Raw genomic sequence first — 22,600 nt, forward strand, 5'->3', positions numbered from 1 at the left:
TGCTGGTTTCTTTCTCTGTATTCCCACCTCCTTGATTGTCACATGATCAGAGGAGTCGAAACAAGGCAAGTTGTTGGCCAGAGGTCCAGGGGGAGGGAGAGAGGAAATAGGTGGAGCGCAGAAAATGGCAATGAAAGTATGCCGTATGGTAGTATGATGACATGCGATTTTACATTTGTCCAAACCCACAGAATACAAGGCAAAGAGTGGATCCCAGCGTAAACTATGGACTGCAGTTAATAATCCGTCAGCGTCAGCTCATCAGTTGTAACAAATGTACCGCCACTATTGCAAGATGTTAATTATAGGGGAAATTGGGGGTGGGGCGGGGTGAGGGGTAAATGGGGATTCTCTACACTTTTCATTTCTTTTTCTGTAAACCTAACAGCTCAAAAAAAGGAAAATCTGTTACAAACAAAACAAAAACATGACAAATGGGGAGCCTCCATGAACAGTGAGGAACCCTGGAACCTTCCTTGGTGTTACCAGCCCCGCCTCATCAGTTTAGGCGGCTGGTCCCGGCGCCACCGGAGCCCAGGGCTGCTTCGCCTCCCCGGTGCGCGCACGGTCAGCTCTGCGCTCTGCAGAGCAACGGCCCTCCCACCCGCGACCCCGACTCAGACCTGGAGGCCAAGGATTTCTGAGGTGAGAGCGCCACCTGCTGGTCCTACTCAAGCTGCCCTAAAAGGCAGTGACTGTCGGGTCTGCGTCCTCGTCCTGGGGGGATGGGGGCTTGACTTTCACCCAGGGCCGTCCGCGAGTCCCTAGCGGCACCACTCATGCAAACACGAAGGTCATGTATGCGATGTCCAGGCTTTTCACCAGGAACGACACGGGAAAGGTCAGATCTCGTGACTTTATTACGGAAAAGTCCCAAAGTGCTCGAGCGCAGTACGGGTCAGGTGGGAGCCCGCGGGATTCAGGTCACCTGCGGTAGACTCCTGGCTTTTGGTGCCAGCACAGGAAGCCTTATATGACATGAGGACAAACACTTACGAGTGTGCCGGACACTATTCTGAACACCTTAGCGGGTCATCCTCGTGAAGAAGATGCAAGGTAGATACAACTGTGGCTCTTCCCCGTTGTGCCAATGAGACGGCGGAGGCACAGGGAGGCTAAGTAACTCGCCCAGGGGCACACAGCCGGAGAAGGTTCGTGCTGAGATTGGATCCGGAGTCCAAGCCGTGACCCACCTGCCAGGCCGCTCTACCTCTAGTTTGCTCATCTGAGAAATGGGCTTGCCGACCCCTCCCTGCCTTTCCAGCGCATCTGGGGCTGAGGAAGCCGCCAGTTGCACACGGGCCTAGGGCTGCAGCTCGTACTGGCCCTCGGTGGCCGTGTGGAAGTCCTCGAGCACCGACTGCAGGAACTCAAAGGTGGGCCGCTCCTCAGGCCGGCTGCGCCAGCACTCGGCGATGACGCTGCTGTACAGCTCGGGTGGGCACGAGTCTGGGCACGGCATGCGGTAGCCGCGCCCCAGGTTGCCAATGACTTCGGGGTTGCTCATCCCTGGAGGCGGAGGGGACGCGGCTGAAGGGCGGCAGGGGCCCGCCAGGCACGGACCGCCATCTCCGCCCTCGCAGCCCGGCTGGTGCCACCTTTACGCATCCCACCGTTTACTTTCCATTGCTTGGAGAACAGCCGGAAACGAGGCTGTAGATTATCTCAGTGCGGGACAGTTCCTCCTGGGTGGGACCCTACCTCGCTTACCCGTGACTGCGCGGCACACAGGCGAGCATCACTCACTGCGCAGGTACTTGGTGAACAGGCCCCAGCCCCTCCCAGAGGCTGCTAAGAGGCCCCAGCCCTCCGGGCCTGAGGCTGCGGGGCTGGGGGTTGTTGACCCTCAAGATGGGGCTTTGTACGCAAGGTGCAAGACCAAGGGAGGGGCCACCTGCCCTCAGTTGAGGGCAAACGAGTTGGAGGAAACCTGAGTTCAGACCCCAACCTTAACTGAATTCCAGGTTTGGGGGCTCAGGGACCTCTGCTGGATGAAGGGGACACAGCTCTGTTGCCAAGAGCAACGTTGAGGAAGGGGGTGGAAGCCCCGCCCCCAGAGTGGCACCCTTGGGTTTCTGTTTCAACCACTGGGCTCCATTCTGACGTGCAGGTGGGCAACCCCAGGCACTGAGGATGGGACATCTGCCATCGCAGTCACGTCAGGACAGCCCCGAGCAGTAGAGTCGCTGCACGATGCAGCCGCCTACCTGGGTAGGGCACACGCCCGTAAGTGATGATCTCCATGAGGAGGATTCCAAATGACCACACGTCTGCTTTGATGGTGAACACCCCGAACTGGATGGCCTCTGGGGCAGTCCACTTGATGGGGAACTTGGCCCCTGTGAGACAGCCAAGAGCAGCTCTGTGAGGCCGTGACTGACCGCCCCTGCACGCCCCCCGACGCCCTGCTGTCCCTCCCCTCCACCCTGCCCTGCCTGGCGGAGTTAGGGCAGCTGCGCCAGACACAGATGCATCCAGGGAGTCACTCTGACCCCTAGGACACACGACCAGGAATGTGCAGACCCCGGGGGTCCGCAGCATGAGAGGACCAAGACCACCCCTGTCACCCGCTTTGGGTCTTTGCCCAGTGGGCTTCATTGGGCAACCAGCATGTGTTTCCATCTGGGATGGAAGAATCCTTTGCCACCTCCCATGAGTCTTGTTTACTAACAGGAACCCATGGCTTGGGAAAGTCATTTAACTTGTCCCCGCATTCATCCTCTCCTGCAAAAGGGAAGTGGTGACACATGACTCATATACCTCCTAGGGCCACAGTGAGGAAGGAATTCAAATCCTGCTGTCCATGAAGCCCACCGGACGGCCCTGCCCTTGATCACCTGCACCTTGCCTGGCTTTATCCCCTGAAGCTCCCTCAGGGAACGAGTCATGTCAATCCTTCTCCCGTATCAACTGATGAATGTGCTGAGCTAACACTGCTCACTAACTTGCTTGATGAAATGTATTTTGATCCTTTCAAATCCTCTTGTGAAGAGGGTTTTTTGCCAAAGTTTTACAAAGTAAAGTAGAGACCCGTGGAGACCCCAATTCAGGTATTAGGTTTCGCCGCTCATACTTAAGAGCAGTGTTTTCCAAAGTGTGTTCTGTGAACCCCTGGTTCTGTGGGAGGTTCACAGAAGTTACATGGAAAAAGTATTTGGGATTCCAATTAGTTTGGGAGACCCGAGGTGAGGCACAAGTACACTGTTCCTTAGCTGCAGGACTTCTCAGTGCCTTTAATATGCTGCTGTGGGCTGGGAGTCTCCAAGGGAGGGCTGGATGGACTGGGCGGTGTCTCCAAACTTACTCCCTCGCAGAGCTATTCCTCCTGAAGCACCTGTGCTCTACAGAACACTTTAGGGAAAGGCTGGACTAGCTGGGGGGCAAGGCCAGAATTGCACGACAAGGAGTCCAAAGGGACTGGGGGGAGTTGGGAGGCTCCGCTCACCCTCTTGGGCAGTGTACTCATTGTCGATGATCCGGGCCAAGCCGAAGTCACCGATTTTGCAGCACAAGGTCTCAGACACCAGGATGTTGGCCGCCCTCAGGTCCCGGTGGATTGAATTCATCTGCTCGATATACGCCATTCCTTCTGCAATCTGAGGGAATGGGCCCCACGGTGAAGGCCAGCGCCCCTCGGGGAGAAGGACTCCGGCCGCCCTCTGCGTCAGAGCCAGGGGCCCTGCCCTGCTCACCCACCTCTCCTCTCCTTCCAAGGGTCTGCAGGGCAGGAAGGTGGCAGATGGCAGGCAGGAGAAAAGGAAGGAAGGGGCGTGAGAGGAGGGGAAGGCAGGAGGTTGGGCAGAGGGTTTCATTTCCTCAGCAAGTTGCAAGCAGTGGTCCTGGAGCAGGGAGCCCTGGATTGCAATCATTGCTTAAGCTCCTCGGGGGAGGGGGAATCACTGCCCTGACATGGAACGTGAGGGGATGGGTCTCCAGGGCCCCAGGGTTGCGGTGAGCATTAGGTGAGACCGGTAGGAGGACCTAACCCAGCAGGATCCTGACAGAACGGAGGCAGTGAAAGAAAAGAGTTGTTTCTGTCTCAGGTCACCAGCATTGGGCCAGGAGGAGCTGTTTGTCCTGCTCTTGTGCCGTTTAGCCAAAGAAACGAACTCAGGGTTTATTCACTGCGCTCCCAGTGGATGGATGAAGAAACTGAGGCAGAGAGTAGAAAGCCAATTTACCTCCTCAAAGCCAGCACTGGAATTGATCCCACTCCTACTTAGGCTTCCATTGCACTGGTTTATTCATTTATTCATTCATTTGTATATTCTATCTTCATATTTATTCCTTCGCTAAGTCATTCCATCATACGTATGTGTTGGTATGGTACTGTGAGGACTATAGGGCTGAATACCAAATATCTTATATCTGGACAGCATTTAGCAGTATTCATCCCATTAAGAAATATGTACTATATTGTATTCACGTATATATGTACTATACGAGCGGTATTAGAAATTTTAAAAAAAGGTCTAGCAGGACCCGGATCTGCTTTCAAGAAGCAACCACCAGGCACGATGCTAGGGGACACATGACCAAGGTGCTCTCTGCACTTTCTTGTCCAGAAAAAATGAACAGAAGTGACCTTGACCTGGGTCGTGAACGTTGATTAGGATTCTGCCAGCTGAGAAGAGAGGCAAAGGCATCCTGGGCAGAGGGGACAGTCTGGGCAAAGGCTCCCAGATGTGACAGGACAGGGGGGAGCTGCCGTGTGGCTGCAAAGTGGGGCACATGGGCTTGTGGTTGGAGGGGAGCTTGGCATTTCATGCCTTAGAGCAGGAAAAGGAGCGCCCAGGAGGCGGTGAGGGTGTGCGTGTGCGTGTGCGTGTGTGTGTGCACGCAGTGAGGTGTTAGCATGATCAGAATGTGGTTGAGAAGCTGCTCGCCTGGAAGGTTCTGATTTTCTTGTTTCCTAACCTTCAGATTCTTGACCACACCTACTTATAAACTCAGGTGGCTTTTCGCATCTTTTGCCTCTGGGTGACCCAAGATTTCCCAAAGGATTGACTAAGAGACAGCGGACAGAGAGAGAGAAGGAAAAGAACGGGGGAAAAAAAGAGTGGGCAGGCTGATCACTGCGCTGTGCTTTGAAACCGGTCACCAGCGTTAATTTTCCGAGATCACCTCACCAGCCTGTTGGACCCGGCCTGTGCTCACCTCGGTGCAGAGAAGAGGGGTGGTGACCTCAGTGCCTGTCCTGATATTAACAGCAGATAACGGTAGAGGAGAAGGTAGATGCGGGAGGGTGCCCTCTGCAGCAGGATGTGTGTGTGTGTGTGTGTGTGTGTGTGTGTGTGTGTGTGTGTGTGTGTGTGTGTGTGTGTGTGTGTGTGTGTGTGTGTGTGTCTCACGGGCTGACCACAGACCGGAGCTTTTCTGCTGAGAGTTCCAGTTTTAACCTGGAGCCACCAGATGTGCTTTGCTGCCGGTTAGAACCCTCAGCTAAAATCCCCGGGGAGGAAAGATCCCTCCCCTTCCTTTTGCTCTTTACCTCACGCCGTCTGAGTCTACAGAAGGCATTTGTGGGCACCGTCTGAGGACAGGCGAGGTCACCACAAAACACGGGCCTACCGTGTGGCATGGAATTCGTGGGAACTCTCTGGGTCTCCCACACCATCCTTTCCTCCTTCTCGTCCTTATCAATAGAACCCACCTCGCTCCTTCACGGCTGCCCAGGATAAAGACTACATTTCCCAGGTTCCCTTGCAGTAGGTGTTGGCTGGTGACCGCTGGCCAGGGGGCTGGGAGAGCAAGGGTAGTGGGTGACTTTGGGGACGTGTCTCTAAAGGGAGGGAGGTGGGCTTCCCCCCACCCGCCGCCCCCCTACTTCTTCTTGCTGGCTGAGGAGGACAAGATGCTAAAGTGTGAGCAGTCTCCCTCGGTGGGAAGACGACCTGCTAAGACCTGGAGGGTGGAAGAAACCTGGGTCCCTGCTCTGAGGAGTGGCCCCGCTGCCCGCCCCAGGCTGCCCACCTCTGGTGTTTACACATTTAAGCCATGATGACTTTGGGCTCTCTGTCCTTCACAGCCCAGCCTAAATCTAATGGACACAACCTCTAACTAGTTGATATTGTTAAGCCATGGGGACGGAGGAGAGGGTCTGGGGGCCTGGCCCGCTGCACTCGGTTCTCACAAACCTGGGCCGACATGTCGATCAGCCTTGGGAGGGACAATCGGCTACCTTCATCCGTCTTCAGGAAATCCAGCAAGCAGCCTGAGGAAAGAGAAGTTGTAGCTGCATTTGTGCAGTGACCCAACCCTGGCTGGGCCAGCCTCTCAGGGTATGGGCTGTTCCCCACCTGCGGCAGGAAGTGGGTGGCACCGGATCTCTAGTGCCCAGAGACAAACCCACCCACAGCTGCAGGTGCCTCTGCTCTACAGAAACTCCCATCTCAGTCCTCACAGCGCCCAGGAGGTGCTGATCTGCTACCAGCTGCTCGGAGGATGTTAGATCTCTGCCAAGTTCAGGGTCATGCAGCCAGGGAACCGGAGCAGAACATGCTCGTTCCCTGCACCACATTCCGAAGCATCTTCCTGCCCCCTTCTCTGTCTGTTGGCAGAGATTCTTCCTCCGAGGACCAAGGGCACAAGAAAGCACCAGAACGGAGAGACCCATCTCCTGGGTTGGTGCAGGGAACAAACGCAGCTCCCCTTTGGCGTCTAAGAGTTGGGGGATGCTCACCACAGGGGTGGCTAAGAGGTGAGCTGGGGAGTCAGGTGCTCAGCGTGGGCCCCTTCATGACGACCTTTCAGGAACTGTATTAGCAGAGCACGTTAGGATCTGACCAGAATCAGTGTGCCGTCAGGGCCACAGGAGGGGTGAGAAGGAGCCCCTGTCCCGGGAGAGCGTGGCCACACCATGGACCTCAGAGGCCATCTCGCCCAACCTCTCTTTTCATCCATGTTGTAAAATGCTCATAGGGTTGTCAAACGTTCTCTGGACTAGAACCGTCTCTGGACACCCAGCCTACTGTTCTTTGGACTTTGCCTCGCTCTGTCCTCCCCAGGGGGCATCAAGCAGTGCCAGGCACAGAAGGCGCGCTCCAAAAATGCTGGTTCAAGGGCTCCTGCACCGAGGACACCGCTCTGTGAGGACCACTTATCCGTCTTGTTCTCATCATCCTTCCCTCCGCCCCCCACGCACACCGAACTCCCTAGATCTGAAAGATGTTGGCTAACCGATCCAGCCCGTGGCTCAGGGATCTCCTGCCGAGGTCTCCTGGCCAGGCAAGCCCATGGCAGCAGATCAGCCTCAGCCTTCTCGGGCCCCCAAGCCTGGACTCCCACCCTCAAGCCTCCCTGCCTCTGTCTGAAGGATGCAGTCCCGGGCAGGGCACCACCTCTGGCCATGTACTCGGTCACGATGTAGATGGGCTCCTTGGTGACCACAGCGTAGAGACGGACCAGCCTCTCGTGCTGGAGAGTTTTCATCAGGTTGGCCTCACCCAGGAAGGCCTCCGGAGACATGGTTCCCTCCTTCAAGGTCTTGATGGCCACCTTGATGTTGTTTTTGTAATAACCTGAGCCCCAGGGATGGAGAATGAGGAGGACATTCAGAAGACCCAGAGGCTATGGGAGGTGACCCCTTAACCAAAATCGACATAAGCTTCCAGGAGCCATCCCTGTTCTATAGATGGGGCACTGAGGCCACCGCCGCCCCCGCCCCGCCCCCGGAAGTGGTCCTGGGCTGGAATGACAGCTCCTGAGACGGACGGATGTGCCTGCTTACCTTGCGGGATGCCAGCTTGTCCCAGTCTCCCCTGCCAGATGGGAGCGCCAGGCAGTGGAGGAACTTACCCGGCCTGGGAGGGGGGCCCATTTCACCTCCTTGCCCCTACACCCGGGTCTGGGGTGCATCTCTTGTCCTTCAAGTAGCCTGCCTCCTACCCCTATGTAATGAGTCTCTTCTACCACTTGATAGCTTCAGCGTGGCAGGGAGTATCACAGCCCACGACAAAAGCATAGAGAACGCAGAGGGGGCCTGGAGACTCCTTCCCCCTTTCTGCGCCCTGTGATGTTTCCCTTACAGCGCCGGCACCTGCACACACCCACCCCCACCATGAGGTCCCCATCCACACTGAAGGGAGAAGGCGAGTCATGACTCAGACTTGCAACAATCCAGGTGGAGCTCCTGCCAGGGGCGCCTCAGGCATCAGTCCTGGCTGCCAGAGGACTGCGGGGGGTGGGGGGGGCTGCAGGATCCCACCGTGAAATCATGCCCACAGACATGGACCTTTCCGGGGATAAAATAAAGCACCTTGTGTTCTGAGAGTGCCCATGCTGAGCAGAGGAGCGACCGTCAACTGTCATTGAAGGTGAGGCCACAGGAGTCCAGAAGTTAAGGGACTGGCTAGTCTCACAGCTGCAAGTGCTGGCTTTGGTCTGTTACCAGCGTCTTGGGGCCCCTGGTTCACCGCTCACCACGGTTAACACGTGTTGCCGCTCTATGAGTTAGCAAGGCGTTCCAGGTCACACACAAATCAATGGCAAAGGCAGCTCTGGGCAGCGAAGAACCAAGGAGGGGCTGGGCTGAGGGGGTGGGAGAGTTGGATTCTACTCCTGCTTCACCGCCATGTGCGGAACAGCTGAAGGCAAGTCACTTTAGTGTCCTATGCCTCCATTACCTCATCTGTAAAATGGGTATATAGCCGCAGTCCCTTCCCCTTCATAAGCCTTTATGGGAAGCATGATGCCCTGTGCAAATCCCAAGACTTCTGTGCTTCGGGACGCAGGACAGGGAGAGAGCGGCTCCCGGCGTGACACATACTCACCCATCCAGACTTCGCCAAACTGCCCAGACCCAAGTTTCCTGACCAGCTTGAGAGACTGCCGGGGGATTTCCCATTCATCCTGGGCCCAGGGGTTCTGGAGAGTCAGGCTCACACAGGGTTGGGTCAGCCTCTGGCACAAACCATCCCCCTTCTCTGCATTAGGAAAGAAGAGGTGGGGCTGGAGCCAGACTGGTCTCATTCTCATGGGAGCCACATCACTCTCAGCTGCGTCCCTGCCCCCTATTGCCTGCCCTACCCCACCCCTACCCGTCGTGCACACACCACACACACACAGCTCTCTGCATTCGTTTTGCACTAAGCAAGGAATGCTATCATTGTCTTGCTGTCTCTAAGACTGAAAATACTTGTTACTCCCCGAGTGCTCACAGCCAGTAGAGGGGATGAGGGACACAGAATGTGAATCAGTATGTTGACAGTTGTCAACTCCTTAGGTCCAGCCTTGGGATAATCCTCCACCCCTCCACCAAGATGGTACCAGTAATTCACACCATCCTGAGATCTTAGTGATAGGGAGATACAAGGGCTCCTCTGGTACAAGCCCCCCACGCGCCCTCATCAGACGCCCCCTCTTACTAGAATAGTGCTGCACCAGAGCCTGCAGGGTGGGGAAGGTGTTTCGGGGGGAGATGTAATAGCCGCCTTCATCCAGGGAGCGGATCTTATAGTGTTTGATCACCTCCCCCTGGGTGGTCACATCCTTCACAGACAGAGAAAAGGCACCTGGAGGGTTAATAAAGACACATACGTGAGAAGCAAGGCATAGAGGGAAACCCAGGACTGGGATTTGGGCTTCATTTCAATACCCTGGAAAAAAGTTCCCCAAATTCTGCTCTCCATTTTGACCATTTCCATCAAAAGTTATCTTTTCCTTCATCTCACCCTCCACCCTCCTGGAAGCCTTTCCTCTCAGCTCCATCTGACTCTGTCCTTGACGTTCCTCCCCAAAATCTCCCCAAACTCAGCCAGAGAATCCCAGAGCTCTGGAGCAGGCAGGATGTTATCTTAGCAATCAGGCTGTCCCCCAACTTGGGCCCTGGGGCTTGCGGACCCTTTGCCATGGGATATTGAGAAATATAGAGTTGTTGGAGGGACTAAGAGACTGACTCATTCATTCATTCATTCCAGCTGAAAGGCTGACCCGACCCCACATGCAATACTAAATTACAACCCCAAGCACTCCTGTCCATGGGGGAGAACATAAGACACTCCCCAGGGGTTCTGTTCAAATCCATACACACAACTAGGTATTCTGTCTTCTCGGTGAATGTAGCAGATGGCAAGCGTTAAGAGCAATTTAGGTGGCAAGAGTTTTCAGCTGAAAAACATTCCACGAACTTGATGGTTTTTATAAAGCGCCTCTCTCCAGCTCTCTGGGCACCACACTCCTCCACTCTTATTTGGAAGATGAGGAAGCTGAGGCCCAGAAGGGGAATGTCGCTTTGCCCCAGGGCCCTCCGCTGGCTAGCAGCAGGCTTGGGGGCTCCCGTGCCCTTTCTAAGGGCTCGCCTACCTCGAGCAGTACCAGCCCTCCCCGCCAGGTGTCAGGCTTGGACACCTCTTGTCCTGGGTGTGGGCGCTTGATTTTGCTCTGCGGTGTTTGTCTTTACGCGTCTTTCCTCCCCCATCAGACCATCAGCCCATCTCAGATCCCTTCTCCCCTAACCCTTGGCCATTGCGCCTCTCTTATTGCCTACCTGCAAAAGGATGCGGAGAAGCCTTGCGCCCCGCGGCGCGCCCTGCCTCCGCCACAGCCCGCTCCACGCGCCCGACCCCAGCCCAGCCCGCACGCGGCAAACTGTGGTCCCGACTTCGCCCCGGGTGGGTGCAACGTGCCCCGGTATCTCAGGAACCAGAGAGTGGCTCTAGTGAGTCCATTCATCCGCGCATCACCCTAGTGAGGAAGGGAGCTGTTCTCCCCGTTCCCTCCGCTGCACCCTGCTTGTGAATCCTCTAGATCAGCCAGGGAGACCGGGCTCTCCTCCAGCAGGGCTGCAGAAGCTCGGATTTAGGGCCTCTCTTGTGTGGGCTCCTCCTAGGGACTGTCCCGAATATCTATTTACAATCTGGCATTCCTTCCTCTTAAAGGGGACTTCAATCCTTGCGGTTCACAAAATCTGGATCCCCTTGTCCTGTCTCCACGCTGCGTGTGGGCTGCGCTGGGCATAGGCAAGGCTGGGCTCCCAGAGATTGAGATTTCTTAACACTGTAAGGACCACCTGCCCTTGAACTGGGAAACTAGTCAGTCCTCACACAGATACCAATTAAATGAAGCTTGAGAAGCTAAGGGATGTCCTGGAGGCTTCTCGGGGCTAGAACTCGCTCTCTGGCTTCTGGGGGCAGTGTTCCTTCCCCACCTCCCATCCTCTGTCTGTGGCCTCCAGATGCTTTGGAGTTCGGTGGAGTGTGCGCATGTGTATGCAGGGATGTGTATATGTGTGTGGGGTCCTGAAGCCTCAGCTCCATCTGGCCAATCCCAGCCTGGACTAGCTGGGGAGGGGGGCAAGGACAGGAGGAGACACCCGCCACCCTTAGAGACCCCTTCCTCCTTCACACTGAGGCTGGGGACGCCCTTTCCCTCCAGGGGGTCCCTTAGCAATAGGCAACAATTAAAACATCATTTCCGGGTGAAATGACGTGATGTCTGGGATTTGCTTCAAAGTAAGAGTGGTGGGTGGCGATATACACAAAACGAGATTAGCTGGGTTGATTATTGTTAAGCTGGGTGTTGGGTACAGGGGCTCCATTATACTATTTGCTTTACTTCCATATGCATTTGAAATATTCTACAGCAAACAAAACACTTATGTCATCTCTAATGATTCCCATATTGTTTCTTGGACATAGGTGCCCTGCTATTCAGATGGAATAGTGGCAATATCCTAATATGTATGTGTATATAATTTAATGCATCCATCGGCGCATATCCGGAAATTCTGCACAGAGCGCCCCAACGCACCATTGCATCCTTCCACCTCCCCCACCTGGTTCTGACCCTTTGAGGGGCAGTGAGCTGTGGGAGCTCCCCTGAGCCTCCAGTGGGCTGTAAGCAGCTCTCTTTGTCCAGCTTTTGCTGCTTTCGTGTTTCCACTCACTGCAGTTCTCAAGCCATGGATGGAGCTGAAGCGTAAGCCAGTGGGCGGGGGAGGGGGTGGTGCTCCCACCAGGAAAGCCCTGTCCTTTCTCTTTGCCCCAACACAGGGGGCCAGGCTCACAGCCCGGCCACCCTCTCTCCCCTTCACCTCTGATGTCGCTGCTGCCACCTCCTCTCCTGTAACAGGTCCCTCTGTGCAGTGTCCTGATAACAAAGGCTTTCTTCGCCCTGCTTGGGAAACTCCCCTCCATCCACCCAGGTTAGGCCAGTTGGACACGTTTTAGAGCTTGTGAAGATTTTTGGTGCCCCTCAGATGATCTGGGCCCTGACGCTTGTTCACTGTTGGTCTTGAATGAGTCATTTCTTCCCTCAGGGAGTCAGTTTTCTCATCTTTCAAATGGGGGTATTGGCCCAGTACCTCAAAGATGGAAGACTAGTGGCAAACGTGTACCAGGAAGCATATATAACAAGGTTCATAGCAGCACGGTCATAACAGCCCCAAACCGGAAACAACCCCAAGTCCACCAACGTTAGCGTGGAGAAATAGCAATAACTTATGGAATATTCATATACTAGATTCCGTATAGCAGTCAAAGTGAACTGTTGCTATCCTCAACAACACGAGTGAGTCTGTTATGGGCTGAATTGTGTCCCCACATCTCCCCACAAATTCCTGTGCTGAAGTCCTAACCCCCAGTACATCAGAATGTGACTATCTTTGGAAATAGGGTCTTTAAAGAGGTGATTACATTAAAATGAGGTCATTGGGGTGGGCCCTGACCCAATATGACTGGTGTCCTTATAAGAAGAGGGCATGAGGACACAGACACACACAGAGGGACAACCATGTGAGGACACAGGGAGAAGACAGCCGTCTACAAGCCAGGGAGAGAGGCCTCAGGAGAAACCAACCCTGCTGACACCTTGATCTCAGATTTCTAGCCTCCAGAACTGTGGGAAAACACATTTCTGTTGTTTAAGTCCCCCAGTTCCTGGTACTTTGCTTCAGAAGGCCTGGCACACGAATACAGAATCTTACAGTGTTGAGTGAAAGGAACAGGACACACACAAAAACAAAAATACTATGATTCCATTTGTATAAAGGTGAGAAACAGACAAAACATGGGTGGTAAAACTATAAAGAAAGATAAGGAAGGATTTCCATCCAAGTCAGGACAGTGGTGGCTTCTCTGGCGGGTGGGGAGGTGAATCAGAAAGGGGCACCGGTGGGGCAGGGAGAGGGGCTCTGGGTGTCTGGAATGTTCTCGCTCTTGTGGTCACACAGGTGTTTACTTAGCATGACTCTATAATTATGCACTCATTTATAATTTATGCAATTTTTAGATGTGTTTTATACTTTATAGCAGAAAGAACTTTGAGGAGGAAAGACAGAGAGAAAACTAAAGACAGAGAAAGAGAAAACCCAGTGGCCTGAGGGTGGTGGCAGAAACGTTCTGCTCGGTCAGTGGGTTTGAATCTGTGAGTCCACCAGATCTCAGTGATCACTGCCCCGTCCTTGTATATCACAAACTTATACCTCACAGGCTCTTGGAAGTGTCTTGAGTCACAGCCTCTAGCTGAGATTATCTCTAAGGATTCTTTCAGCTCCCAAATCCTTTGATTCCAGACGTGGCCCTGGGCCACACCCCCACTTCTGCCCCCGCCAGCCTCAGCACCCCTGCTGACCGAGGCAGTGCGAGACCAGCCCGAGATGGGAGCCACTCTCGAGCTGGGCACATTTCCAGCGGGGCCCTGGGAGAACTGTCCATGTGTACAGCCTCACGCTCAGTTACCGGATACCCATGGGCTGTCCTGGCTGGCCTGATGTGGGAGGGACCCCCCGGGGTGGACGCTGCCAGGTTCTCCTGCCTAGCACCCCACACGCTGGCCCCCTCCCAACTCCCAGAAGCAAGGCTGCAGGTGGGGCTCCCGGGCTGCACAGGGAGGGAAGCGGAGGCCCAGGCTTACCTTTGCTGGTTTCGCTCTCTCTAATTAGAAAGGAGCCGGCCTTATTGATTGGAGCCAGAAGCTGCCTCTCGGCATCTCTCCGGCAAATTGATCTAAAGAACCACCTGGAAAAGAAAAGCACGAAGGCAGACGGACCTCAGAGAGTGGCCACACTCCCGGGGATACTGCCACCCAAGTCCCTTCCCTCCAGAGATGAAATGTGTTCCCGTTGCCAACTTAACCCTGAGCTAAGCCCCTCACATTTTGATACATGAAACACCCCTCGGTCCCCTTCCCTGCTGTCAGCGATGGACTTGGTGTTTTCTTGAAATGAAAGGAGAGCAGTATTTGGTGCCCTTTGTTAATTTTGCTCTGGGAGAATGCACCTGACACCTTCCCTCACAGCCCACCCTCCTTGGGGTTGGGTCTCTAGTGCCCCTTGAGCACAGGCTGGTCAGGGTGGATGTGCCCGCCCCACACTGGTCCAGGGACAGGCACAGGGCCAGGCGTGCTGGGCAAGGAGCCCTCCTGCTGGCGAGCATCGCTGGATGGGAACACTAGATGAGGCGGCAGACCCGTGCCAGCTCGTGAGTTTGACAGACTCTGAGCTCCTTCAGGGCAGGGGTCATGTCATAATGGGTTTTGCATCCTCCTCGGTCCTGGGCAGAGCTGGGGCTCTGGCTCTGTTTGCTCAGGGCACTAATGCTCGAGGCCCTGGCTGGTGCCGTGTGCAGGTGCTGTCCCCTAAGGCCCCCATCCTGTGAGTCCCCCGAGGTGCAAGCCCTGAGTCCTGTCCTGGAGGCAGGGGAGGAGGGTGGCTGATCAAGGTGGTAGGACATGGGGTCATCTCTACCAGGTTAGCCAGGAAACGGGCAGCTCCCGTTTTACAGGTGGGAAGGGTGAGATGGGCTCCCTGAGTGACACCCTCAGTGTCACACAGAGATTTAAACGTTGCTGGGACATTAGACAAGCCTTTCCCAGCAGCACCAAGTCCCCACCCCTCTCCTGCCCCTTCTGTGCCGGGTTCACACCCTGCTCTCTATTTAGATACTTTCTGGCTCTGCCCTGAGCAGGCTAGAAGCCCCCAGCACACGCCTCTGCTCTGAGGGGCCGTCTGTCCACCTACTTTTCCACTTCCAGGGTCTCTATTCGGGTCACAAAGTTGCTGGGCACGTAGCCTTCTCTTCCTGTGATGAGAGACTTGGCCAACCACCAGTCTCCAGCTCTAGGTGGGAAAGAAAAACAAAACAGGTAGTGGCTCCCACAAGGCTCTCTGGGCAGCTCACAGCCCACAGCATCTCACCCCTGGGAGGCAGAGGATTCGAGAGGCAGGTGGTCGGGCAGAGGGAGGGAACTGGGGCCAGGGGCTCAGTGATGCGGGGTGTCCAGGTCATTCCAACTCGCCAGCATCCGATGGGCCCAAGATGCTCCTGGCCCAGGGGAGGAAAGGGAACAATGCAGTCTCCGGGAGAGGTTTGTCTCCGTAGCCTGATCCACCCACGAGGGCCCCAGTCCTCTGGTGAGCCGCCTTCCTCTCGATTAATGGGACACGTTTAGGGTTTGGGGAGTGAGGTTGGACTGGACGGAAAAGACAGAAACAAGGAGGGCTGCGGAGGAGAGGACCAGCCGGAGCCCACAGGTGGTCAAAAGGTCAGGGCCTTCACACTTCATCGCAGAACATCGAGAAATAAAGGAGTCCTCAGCCTCCACAGGACAAGCCCGATGTGCGACAGAGTGGCTTTAGAGCAGTTTCTGAGAAGAACCTCTGGATAAACTAAAGCTGAATTCACAGGTAGGGTCTCGTGCGAGATCTTGTCTGGCAAGGGAGACAAATCTGGACACAACAGACTCCAGTCCAGAGCTGTGATGGAGCAGCCAGGCAAGCGTTGTGGGCATCAGGAGGGCTTCATGGAGGAGGTGACGTTAAAGGTGGGTTTTGAAGGAAGAGTAGGGTTTTGACAGCAGAGCAGGAGGTAGTGAATACGAACCCCTACTACTGAGTGACTGGGCTGGGCTGGGGGGCAGGGCACTGGAGAAGATATTCTGGAGGCAGCCGTGCAGGGCGGTGGGTTGGGGGAAAGGTAGGTGGGTGGGGGGTGGGGTCCTGCAGTCACAGGGACGGTGTCCGGGACACTTACTCCTTCAGGATCTGCAGCTTCTCCCCCTTCAGCATCTGCAGGTCCCGGTCGTTCACGGCTTTGTAGTCATACAGGGCCACCACGAAGTGCTCCTCTAGGGTGAACAGGGAAGAGATGGTCACTGCTTGGGCTGCTAGAGCGATGGTAGGGGCTGGAAAAATCCTGAAGATCTAGGGAGATCAGCTGTGTGGACCTGAGGAATGCAGACCCACGTCTGGGAACCATCCCTTATCACGTCGGAGGCCATGACCCTCCCCTCTCTTCCCCTTCTCCCCCTGCCCTCCCTGCCTCTGTTCCAAGGGGAGTAGTGGTCTCGGAACATGGCAGCTGTAACTTTGACCTGTAACGGTACCCAGGGCCCTGTCACAGCGCTCTGGCTGGGAGTACCCAGACGAGCTGCTGGTCCCTGCAACGCAGCGGGCCCCGGAGCGTGGCCTATCGTCTTTCCAATGACCACGGCTTTTCTGCACAGCCCTGGGGAGCGAAGACCCCCTGCCCCGAAAAAGGTCACCTGGAGACCACTTAGCGTCCCCAGAAGTAGATGACTCAGCTTGGTCACCAGAGTGTGGCTGTTCCCCTCCCCTCGGCGGGAAGGGGGGCTGGAATAGGTGACAGAGGCCGCCTCCGGTTCTGAGAGTCAAGGGCTTGTGCCAAAGGCAGTTGGTTTTACTTCCTTCTCCTGAACTTCCTTCCTGGAGATGCGAAGCCCCCGGCAGGAAGTAAGGATCTCCCCCAATGGTAATTAACCGTGATCCTCAGCACGGATAAGACACACCAGGCACCAGGTGAGGCCACTAACTGGGTTGCAGCTCTTGACTGACAGACTCTGAGCTCCTTCGCGGAGGGGCCCCATCGTAATTAGCTTTGCATCCTCCGCAGTCCTGGGGCAGAGCCGGTCCCTGGGTTGTTTGTTCAGTGCAGTCGTGCGAGTGCTCTAATGCCTGAGGCCTCCCGGTGCTGGATGCAGGTGGGTTATGAAGATGCTGGGGCAGAGCTCTCCCGGAAGCCCCATCCTGTGAGCCCCCTGCCCCGGCCTGAACCCCCGAGGTCATTCATTATATCACCTCCACAGTCCGGCCCATCAGAGTGGAAGTGGAGACCAGGGGTGGTTAGAAGGCCGGCAGGGGGCCTTTGAAAGTGGGCTGGGAAACTAGATATGGGAAACTCCATATGGAACAGAGCAAGGGCTGGGACGCAGAGCCATCGGCCTTCGCCCTTGGAGGTTGGGAGCTAGAATTTTTGAAAGCCAGGGTTTGACGATGCTGTTTGTATTTGCTGTAACTCTTTTGGTGCTCGTTTGTAGTTTGTAAAGTCTTTAAAAAAAAAAAAAAAGCCCACCCAGGCTCAGGTACACTAAATGAGCCGGTGCTTGGCTCCTGGAGGGACATCCCCCAAGGGCAGGTGAAGCCTAGGGCACCTCACTCAGCCTCCCCCCAGGCCTCCTCCTCTCCGACCCTCGAGGGCCCATCTTCCCCAGGAAGCCACTCCCACCTCGGCCCCTGTTCCAACTGCACGAAGCCGGGGGCCCGGAGGACGTGGCCAGGGGAGCCTCAGCTGCCGAAGCAGCCCCTTCTTACCTTGGTCCGGGTGCCTGGTGTCAGGAGGGGGCGGAGCCAGGTGGTTAAACACGACCTAGAGCGGAAATGCACGTGCTCTGTGTTAGGTCACGCCCCGAGGCCTGGGCAGGGCAGGAGGGGTGAGACTGCTGCGTGCCAGCTGGAGGGTCTGGGGGAGCCTCTGCTGGCCCAGGAGGCTGCACAGGTAAATTCTACACGTGCTGCCTCAAGCCCCAGGTGCCAGTGCCACGTCCCACAAGCCGGGACCGCCTGCCCAACCACACACGTGGCTGGAGGAGGGGTACATGGGGATGCCCCAACTTCGTAAGAGGCAGCTGTGGAACTGTGGGAGGAAGCCGTATCACCCAGGTTGAAGTCCTGGTTCTTCTTTAAAAGAGAAATTGCAAAAGAGTATTTGCTCTCAAGGGAAATTATTTTAAAAGCATATTTCCCTCAAACTCAACAGATGTATTCCCAGGTATGTACCCTGTAGAGAAACCTTTGCACCGGAAGGCTCCCAGAAAAAAAATTAAAAAAATAAACATCGTTGAAGTGTGGAAATCACCGTTTGACCAAAAAGATAGACGAATAGACAAACTGGAGCGAGTCATGCAACGAAACCCGGGGCAAGTGCGTGGCTACAGCCCCAGGCATCCCCGTGGATAAAACCCACAAACGTAACGGAGATCCAAAACCCACGTCTCGGACGAATACGTGCTGTCTGATTCGAATGATTTAAAGTTCACAACGGGTAAAATCAAACTGAAGAGTGTTTAGAAACACATACATATGTGATCACACCGAAAAAGCGAAGCTAAGGAATGATACACACTCTCAGGATAGTGGGGCCTGGGGTGACGAGGATAGACTGGGGGCAGCAGACAGTCTCAACCGGTCACCTTCTACTTCTGAAGATGACGGGGCTGTGCTGGCTCTTCATTCTGTTCTTTGTTCAACTTGACATATGCGTTACAATTTTTTTTTTGGCCACGCAGCATGTGGGATTCCCCCACCAGGGATCGAACCCGTGCCCCCTGCATTGGGAGCATGGAGTCTTAACCACTGGGGCCGTCAGGGAAGTCTCCAAATATTCTTTTTGTATTCCATATTTATTGAAAACAATTTTGAAGTAGGATTTTGCAAAATGGCATGTATAGCGTGGTTCCATTGACAATATAAACATGTAATATAAATAACCCACAGAAAAGGGGTCTGGAGGCAGGAGCTCTGAAGTGCTAACTCCAGGTATCATTGGGCAGTGGAAAAATGAGTATTTACGATGTTTTCCATAATTAATAGATATGATGTGACTTTTAAAAAAGTTTAAAACCTTCCAGGCTCTACTACTTATTAGCATATAATGAACACAGTCCAAGTCGGCGTTTTCCCAGTCGATCATTCATTCATTCAACAAACATTTCATTGCTACCTGCCAAGCCCCGCACTAAATTGGGACACGGATAGATAAGATTTCTCTAAGAAACAGGATCGGCAATCCCCCCTCCCCTCCCCCATCAGGTCACTGTCAGAATAAAGCAATGGCCAGTCGAACGTGCTGGTGAGGGTTGGGGGACCCAGGCATGACTCCCAACTGACCCAAACCAAAAGCGGGTAGGTGGCCGGGCGGGGGAGACACAAACATCATCATCTAAAAGTGCCTCTTTGGGAATGCTATCGTCAAAGGGTGCCAACAGCTTTGTGAACAGACCAGAACTGCATGACAGGCTCCATGAGAACTTGAGGGCCTGCTGTGGAGGAGAGGGCCCCTCCAGTACTAGGCTGCCTTATCCCAGGACGGCAAGCTGCTTGCAATGCCAGCAGCAGTGCCACGAAAGGGACAATGACCATCAGGAGCTTCTGGGCAGGGGGTGGGGGCAGCAGATGTTGCTAAATGCCCCAGACCCCCCCTCGCCCCACCCTTTGTTCAAGTTGACATTTTTGATTTCCTTTCCTCTTCAAGGCTGCCCGTGTGCATTGAAAACTGGCTAAGAATTACCGGGAGCCCCCTAGGCCCGGCCCTGTGCCTTGCACACCTGCATATGGTCACGTCCCCATCAGAAAGGCATTCTTACTGTAACCATTTTACAGATGCGGACACTGAGGCACAGAGGAGTTAAGTAACCTCCCTGGAAGCACACCGCCCATAGATTTAAGCTCGGCAATCTGGCTGCTAAGCTTGGTACTATGCCACCACTGCGACGTGGGTCGTGGTGGCAGTGGGAGGGGTCTACTTGTTGGTGCCCCGCGTTGTCTAGAGATGGCGCTGGTGCTGGCTGGAGACGAGCAGCAGCCCCCGAGCCGCGCGGGGGAGCTCCGTGCGCCCCTCTCCCACCCCTCCAGCTGCGCACAGCAGTCACTCACCAGGGGCGGCAGTGGTGGGGCCTCTTTGCCCTGGGTGCTGGCCTTCTCGGGGCTCCATCTGCCCTTCCCCTTCTCCTTGACCTGCCTTTTGCTGCTCACCACTCCCATCCTGTTGGAGAGCACACAGCAGATTGGCCATGTGAGTAGGTTTTCAGAGCCTCTGTGCACAAGAGCATCCCCAAACCCCTTCTGGTTGCCGATTAGAAAGGTGGGGAAGCAGGGGGGCAGAGAAGGTCAAAGTCAGAACATGGGGTCAGAAGGGGCTTGGGTGGGCTAAGCTTGCCTCCATCGTTTTTCCCAGAGCAGGAAGAAGTGGCCCAGAGAGGAGAGACTCCTGGGTTTAGGACACAGAGATGGTCTGGCCTGAGGAAACTGCCAGAAACCGCCAGGGTGGATCCCAGGCCCCTGGGGGTAGGAGCCTTGCCGTCTAGAAAGAGGCTGACCAATGTGTCTGGTGGTCTGGGTTTCAGTCTTCACTTGGGAAGACATTCCCTCTCCTGGCCCACGTTAGAACATTCTGAGGTTCTTTCCAGCTCAGATTTTCAGGTGAGATGCTGTAATTTAGGTCACAAAGATAGTACAGGCATCTAATGCCAACTTTTCAACAATATCGGGGAACCTTCTTGACAGGTGAGTGAAATACGATCAAGATTTTTCTTGGGTAAAGAATCTTCAAACGACAGATGTGGGAAAGACCCCGGGGACCACAACCAAGAGCATCGCCACTTCACCACCACCCGCATTCCAGGGCCGGCTGTTCAAGGAGGGCTTACTCTTGACGAAGAACTTCACCTATCTTGTATCATCCTTTCAAGTCTCTAAAATAAGTGCAAGTAGGAGGTCTGAGATGTTAAGCAGCTGGTTCCCGGTCAAAGAGTTAAGCAATGCAGAGCCAACCGTGGAGCCCTGGCGGACACTAGACCACCACACTTACCCACATTTTGGATAACAGATTATGGGGTTGTACTAGGAAGCGCTGCTGACTTTTATCAGGGGACTATTTAATATCTATTTATATGATAATTTTCTTCTTTAATTTGTTGATGTAATGAGTTATGTTGATCAATTTTCTGCTACTGAAACATCCTTGCATTCTGGAATAAAAGCTATTTGGGGGCTTCCCTGGTGGCGCAGTGGTTGAGAGTCCGCCTGCCGATGCAGGGGACGCGGGTTCATGCCCCGGTCCAGGAAGATCCCACATGCCGCGGAGCGGCTGTGCCCATGAGCCATGGCCGCTGAGCCTGTGCGTCCGGAGCCTGTGCTCCGCAACGGGAGAGGCCGCAACAGTGAGAGGCCCGCATACCGTGAAAAAACAAAAACAAACAAACAAAAAGCTATTTGGTTACAGTGCCTTAGTCTTTTTGATACACGGATGGGTCCTATTTGCTAATATTTTATTTTGAATGAAAATCTATATTCCTGAGCGTGATTGGTCTATAAGGAATTAACCTTAAGATGATTCTGGCTTCATAACATACCGGGGATCTCTTCGTCTTTGTTCCTATGATCTTGAATCGTTTAATAACATTGGCGTTAACTGTTCTTTAAAGACTACATGGAACTCAGCTGGTAAGTCATCTGTTCCTGGGACCCTTTTAATAGTAGATCTCAAAATAAATTTCCAGTTTCTTCCACAGGAATTTATTGCCACTTTTCCTCCTTCTTGCACCACTTTGATAATTTATAGGACATCTTTGATTTCCTCTCCATTTCCAATTTACCACGAAGTTTTACATCGTATTGTTTTGTAATTATTTTCATCTCTTCTCTTTATTGATTATAACTTATTTGTTGTTCCCAATATAAATTAAATGTACTTTCAATAATTACAATTTTTAATTGGATAACATTATCTGAAGGTTTCTATGACCAAATAAAGTCCTACCCTAGCTTTAAAATTATGAAAAAGGAGAGTAAAATCAAACCTGCCTGAAAGTGGAATAGGAATAGACATATCATCAGTGACGCATAATAATTAGAATGCAAACAGATTCCAGTACGTATGGAAACTGCATATATGAAAACAGTGGCATTTTAATTCAGTGGAGAACTGAGGGTTTATTTTAATAAAAGGTATTGGGGAAATAGCTATCTACCTAGAACAAAATACAACTGGATGCCAACCTCACACTATATTAAAAAAATAAATTCCAGGTGTATTGAAAAAATATATTAAAAATTAAACAATTTTAATTGGAAGAAAATTTAGGAGACCATACATATGACGCAGAGCTTGGAGATAACAATTGACAAAGATGGAATAGCTAGAAGCTGAGAGAGGACAAAAAGACATGTTCATAACAAAAGGACAGATTCATAAATGTTAAAGGTACTACACAGTAAAAGAAACCATCATGAAGATAAGCAATAGTTGGGGAAAAGATTTGCAAAGCACATGGCAAACAAATGTCCACTTATACGCAGAGGTCATGAAATTTGGCCAGAAGTATGGGTTTAGCATATAATCTACTCGATAGAAAAATGAGTAAAAATTATAAATAGACAATCCATCCAAAACAAATCCAAATCACTAAATAGGCATGTGAAAAATGTTGAAATTACTTACCAATTGGAAAATGCAAATCAAAATAACAAGAACGTTGCATCAATAAGATGGGGAAATATATGAGGAATGGTAGAGGGAAGAGATATGGAAACATATGTATATGTATAACTGATTCACTTTGCTATAAAGCAGAAACTAACACACCATTG

At 53.5% G+C, this 22,600-nt stretch overlaps 1 protein-coding gene across 2 annotated transcripts in view; it reads right to left on the reverse strand.

Annotated features, from left to right (window-relative positions):
* Positions 1–842: 842 nt before the first annotated feature.
* The window catches only part of BLK (BLK proto-oncogene, Src family tyrosine kinase), a 46,403-nt gene continuing 24,645 nt past the window's right edge, over positions 843–22,600 (reverse strand). The window contains exons 2-13 of one of the 2 annotated variants that reach the window (XM_004278695.4): positions 19,886–19,994; positions 17,546–17,600; positions 15,969–16,062; positions 14,957–15,055; positions 13,852–13,955; positions 9,366–9,512; positions 8,772–8,924; positions 7,341–7,520; positions 6,138–6,214; positions 3,446–3,596; positions 2,208–2,339; positions 843–1,509 (exon numbers count right to left, since the gene is read on the reverse strand). In XM_004278695.4, coding sequence (XP_004278743.1) covers positions 1,304–1,509; positions 2,208–2,339; positions 3,446–3,596; positions 6,138–6,214; positions 7,341–7,520; positions 8,772–8,924; positions 9,366–9,512; positions 13,852–13,955; positions 14,957–15,055; positions 15,969–16,062; positions 17,546–17,600; positions 19,886–19,993 — 1,506 coding nt within the window. In that variant the 5' untranslated portion in view covers position 19,994 and the 3' untranslated portion in view covers positions 843–1,303. The remainder of the gene's footprint in view (positions 1,510–2,207; positions 2,340–3,445; positions 3,597–6,137; positions 6,215–7,340; positions 7,521–8,771; positions 8,925–9,365; positions 9,513–13,851; positions 13,956–14,956; positions 15,056–15,968; positions 16,063–17,545; positions 17,601–19,885; positions 19,995–22,600) is intronic. The other variant, XM_033403625.2, reaches the window with a different exon arrangement.

The sequence above is a fragment of the Orcinus orca genome, chromosome 6, assembly GCF_937001465.1.
Source record: "Orcinus orca chromosome 6, mOrcOrc1.1, whole genome shotgun sequence".
Taxonomy (NCBI): Eukaryota; Metazoa; Chordata; class Mammalia; order Artiodactyla; family Delphinidae; genus Orcinus; species Orcinus orca.